The 4,788-nt window shown below is 45.6% G+C and overlaps 1 protein-coding gene across 1 annotated transcript in view; it reads right to left on the bottom strand.

Moving 5' to 3' along the window:
• Window positions 1-225: 225 nt before the first annotated feature.
• The window catches only part of LOC106814071 (uncharacterized protein C7orf26 homolog), a 7,660-nt gene continuing 3,097 nt past the window's right edge, over window positions 226-4,788 (bottom strand). Inside the window, exons 2-3 of the mRNA XM_014818340.1 lie at window positions 757-1,231; window positions 226-604 (exon numbers count right to left, since the gene is read on the bottom strand). Of these exons, the coding sequence (XP_014673826.1) occupies window positions 574-604; window positions 757-1,231 (506 nt within the window). The 3' untranslated portion in view covers window positions 226-573. The remainder of the gene's footprint in view (window positions 605-756; window positions 1,232-4,788) is intronic.

Raw genomic sequence — 4,788 nt, forward strand, 5'->3', positions numbered from 1 at the left:
CGGCGACTACATCATCAGTGTTGTAGGGTGTACACTACCCAGTGTTTCCCCGGCATTGACACGAGCGAGGTGGGCCGCCTCGCTCAAATTCTCAGCCGCCACACAGTTATTTGTCCAAAACACCGCCTCGCTGACAAAAATCTCATACAATGTGTTCAGAATAGCTTAGAATACACGACATTGCACCATTCTTTAACAAAAATTGGGGGAGGGCATGCCCCCGGACCCCCCTAGTTCCCCCTCCCCCTGTTTCAATTTCATCCTGGGGAGAACCCTGCATCCGTCTATCAACAATATGGGCTACGGTGTTGACATTTGGGACCGAAAATACATTGGGATGTCGAATCGGGAGGGGGGGATAGATAGATAGATAGATAGATAGATAGATAGATATATTTTTGGCTATGTTTCTTTCAACCAAGTGGATCACCAACTGAGCGCTTTATTTCCCGGGCAACGCCGGGGGTCCTGCTAATGATATATAAAACTGTACATTTGAATCACAGGTTCGGAGATCCTATGATATGAAAGCGATATTTCTTGCAGGTGCTTTTTTACTTCTCTTCATCTTCGTCATGAATCCCTGAGAACAATGTCCAGCAACCTATTCATAACAGAATAAACAATAATTAAACCCATTATTAATTATACTTGTAGTGTTTACTCACTAGCAATCTTTCCATAACAAACACCAAACTTTGCTTCACAACTGGTTCTAAAGCTTATTGCCTCACACTGATGTAAATTCAAGCTTGCCTGTTGTGCGGAAGTGCTGCCGTCGATGCAACCAGTTCGGCAATGTCACCCGACAGTAACCCCGTTGTCTTGGCGACCTGTAGCGCCTGCCCGAGGCGATTCAGCGACATGTTGAGAGACTCCGCATCGACGGAGTCGCGCGGGATGGCAGCGAGTGTGGCAAGGCTGTGCTCAAAGTGTTCGCACAAGATGACGTGTCGCATGCCGATCTCCTGGCCACGCAGCATCGTCTGCAGCACGCCTAGGTGCAGGCGTGAGAAGAGCGTCTGGGCGGCGGCGCTGTCGTCTGCGCTGCCATCATCAGCAGCGACCCTCGCCACCGGTGCCATCACGCACCAGTGGATGAGACCCGGGATCGGCGTCGCGCTGTGCTTCGGCGACGCGATGGCAGACATCAGCGCGAGACTGGGCTTGCTGAACACCCACTCCGTGACAATCTCCATCAGGTGCGGCGGACAGTTCAGTGACGCATCTCCTACGAATAAATGTTACGGATTGCCAGTGAACGCTCTGCCACCAGGTCTCCGTTCAATTTTTAGCTCACCTTGACATCGTCAAGCTGAGCTATTGCCATGGGTCGTCGTCCGTCGTACGTCCGTCCGTCCGTCAACATTTGGTTTCGGTCAACGATAACTCAGGAACCGTTTGACCCACATGTTTGAAATTGGGTGTAGTTGTTACTGCTATGATATGGAACGTCCTATTTTGGAGCACGCCAGTCGACGTACTTTTGAGCCACGGCGATTTTTTTGGGAAAAATGGAAATTGCCATTAGTCAGTTCAGGTTGAACGGATTTTGCTCATTTTTGGTGTGTGAATGAATAAGGGCTAGGGGTTTTGATATTAAAAAAAAAAATTATGCAAATTAGGTAGGTTTATGCAATTTATGCAAAAAACGCTGATAACAAACAGTCTGTGGTGTCGCACTGATCTGGTTCGTTTTACAAGATTTCATTGACAATATCTTTAATGCAATATTGGTATTTCCTCTCCAGCCTGCCGATAAAATGTCTATTAGAGTAAAGTTTTACAAAACATGTCGGAACGCAGCATAATTCGTTTGTACCCACGATGTTAGACAGATTGCTTAATCTACAACTGTTATGGAATAAAAATACGGTCATAAGAAAGCTCTTCTCGGTTTTTCAGCGACCAGCAGTAGGCCGCCGCAGCTATCGGTGGCGGAGACGTGAGGTCACAGCTTGTATCCCACGATTGTCCGCTCCCAAGTAATTTCAAAACTACAGATAAGTACAGTATGCGGTACATACAATAGTACATATAATAAATGCACATCTCTGCAAGCTTCATCATTGTATTGGTGTCTATGTTTTTTCCTAATTTTGGCTCTATGTGACTGCAGGAGACACCAGCACAGAAGAGAGGAGGGGAAACTAGAGCGAGAGAGAGGCACGGGGGGGTGCGGGGGAGAGCGAGAGAGAAGAGGGACAGGGAGAATGCAATACTGAGTTGCATTTTTATTTTAGAAACATCTGGCGATCCAGAGAGCTTACAGTTGCTGAGATCCTCTGACAATACTTTGACACAGCATCTCGCCAACCAAATTTCTTACGACATCCAAATATACAATGGGATTATTTTACTCTGGTATTTATTCGTTCAATGAACCTACTCGTAAATGTCACCTAAATTATTAAATTGGCATTAGTTATTATTTATTTATTTAATGATTATATAAAAAACATTATTCATTTGTCTATTAATTTCGTTTGTCATCACTGCTAGATTGATTACATTCAGTCAGCACATGCAAACTACGCGGGCTTAATATACCTTATACAAGCATATGGTTCTATGGGTCCTGGTCGAGCTGGGAAAGTGTGGTAATGTGTGCTTTCGGGTACATGGCCAGCTTGGATACAGGTAATTAAGAAATTACACTTTTATACCTATAGCTATCTAGTACAGTTAATAGTAGCGCCGCGTTCACGAAGCGGAGCTGAGAAATTCGGTATTTAGCAGTTCAGCAACGAGGCAAAATGCGCGCGTCCCAAAGAAAATACCGGGTATCTAAACAGAGATCCGGTATTTGTTGAAATACCGGCTTCCCAGACCCCGAATAATTTTGCCGTGCTTGAGAAATACCTATGACTCTGTCTTGGACGCGTCATTTCCTCGTGCTGATACGGCTAAAAGACCGTATTTCTGAAGTGCGCGTGCGTATTTTATAGACATGGTCCGCGCTCCACCAGTTCCAGTGTGGAACCAGTGGAACTGTCAGAGCGCGACAGCAAGTCCTCGGTTATTTTATCGCGGCAGTTGGTGCGCATTGAATTGTTTACATTCGGCATTGTTCGCTTGCAATTGTTCTCAGTGCTACGGCAATGCCTTTTTTCGCAGTGTTACTAAAGGCGGTCTCCGCAGCTCCGCCAGCTGCGCAAATACCCTACGCATTTCTGGACCAGCGCGCGAATCAGCGCGTGTGAATCGCATTGTCTTGCGTATTTGTCTTCAGATTGCTGTATTTCGCAATACCGCCCTGAGTATGTTCATAAATACCGATGGTCTCCGTGTGTGAACGGGAACGCTATTATAAGCTATCAGATCGGTGGCAATACATACTCTCTTTTGCTATACAGCACGAGGGTTTTGCTTAGTAACATATAGCAGGCACAAGTGGGCGCACCTGCCTGTTTTCAAACTTATCAAATCGCCTGTTGTGAAATTTCCTGGATATTTACCCGCCGTTCGTCAAAAACTGTGTCAACGAAAATAATAGATACCACGTCCTTCTCACCTCGTATTTAAGATTGCTATGTCGCGTTGATATTGAGTTATTGTACGCGGAGTCTTTTTGTTCATGGTATGCGGTTTGTTTCCCAACTGGCCAGTTTACCTTTCTTCCTTTGTCTAATTTTCCACAAAAGAAACCCTGTATAACTTGGGTGATCATAACCTTAGTAGCAAGTTTGTTGCAGAGAGAATACGTTGAAACATACTGAGAGTTAGTACTTGATGCAATTAATGGTAGGCACTAATCAGTAATACACAACGGTGTGTGTCTGCCCGATTTTTTCCTGGGGGGGGGGGGGCAAAGCCATGTACCATATCTTTGGAAGGTCGTGTTTCTCGGAAGCTGACCATCGTACTGTATCTACTTTGTCTGGGGCAGACAACTGCCCCCCCCCCCCCAATGCTGCTCACGGCCCTGCTGTGTGCTGTGAAAGATTTTATTTAGGAGTTCTAATCTTCTTTATTCACGTAGAGGAGACCATAGGGCCGTGTACTAGTTGCACTATCCCCCTGCCAGTCACGGCGCTCCAATGCGCGCAAACTGGCTGTTCTGTTTAGGGCACAAGAGAAATCTCACCAAAGAGTTGCACAACTGATATCCACTATGCTATCGACACTTACTGCAGACTGATACCTGGCAACACTTCCTACAGTTCTGCAGGCTATTGCAGATGCATGTCCCAACATGTTTGCTTGCAAACGTCTAATTACAGCTCTGCACAAGCATGTAGCGCAAAATGACAGGTAAAAAATGAGCAATCAGTTACTGTCGGTGCTCTTATAAAGTTGGGGCAGAGCCACACTATTCAGTCTGCTGCAATTATCCACTATAATTGAAATGAAGATGTCAATGACACGGTAAGCTCACCCACAAATCAACGTTTGTTATAATATTCAGATTTATGAACTGCTATTAAGACAGTCGAGCTCCTGTGTGTAACGCTGTAAGATTGAGGAGGATACCGACTTATTACGCAGGCGTAGCTGCCATAATGTAGCACACACGTGACAGATTGTTGTTTCCCTACCATTCAAACACAAGACTTTGTGTCAGAAGGTTAAAATATGGTTATGCATGGAAGCTGATTTACTTCGTTTGAAGTTTTCTAGGCGGCGTAAGCACACGGTGCCATCTGTATATGCTCGCATAATAAATTGTATAACCAAAAGATGTAATCAACAATCTTGATGTGACGGTGACATGGCTCGCTAATAAGTCCCCGCGCAACCCGCTTTCTCTCACACTCGACCCACAACCTCAACACCCGCACCCTCCTG

This window comes from Priapulus caudatus, unplaced genomic scaffold, assembly GCF_000485595.1.
Source record: "Priapulus caudatus unplaced genomic scaffold, Priapulus_caudatus-5.0.1 Scaffold867, whole genome shotgun sequence".
NCBI lineage: Eukaryota > Metazoa > Priapulida > Priapulimorpha > Priapulimorphida > Priapulidae > Priapulus > Priapulus caudatus.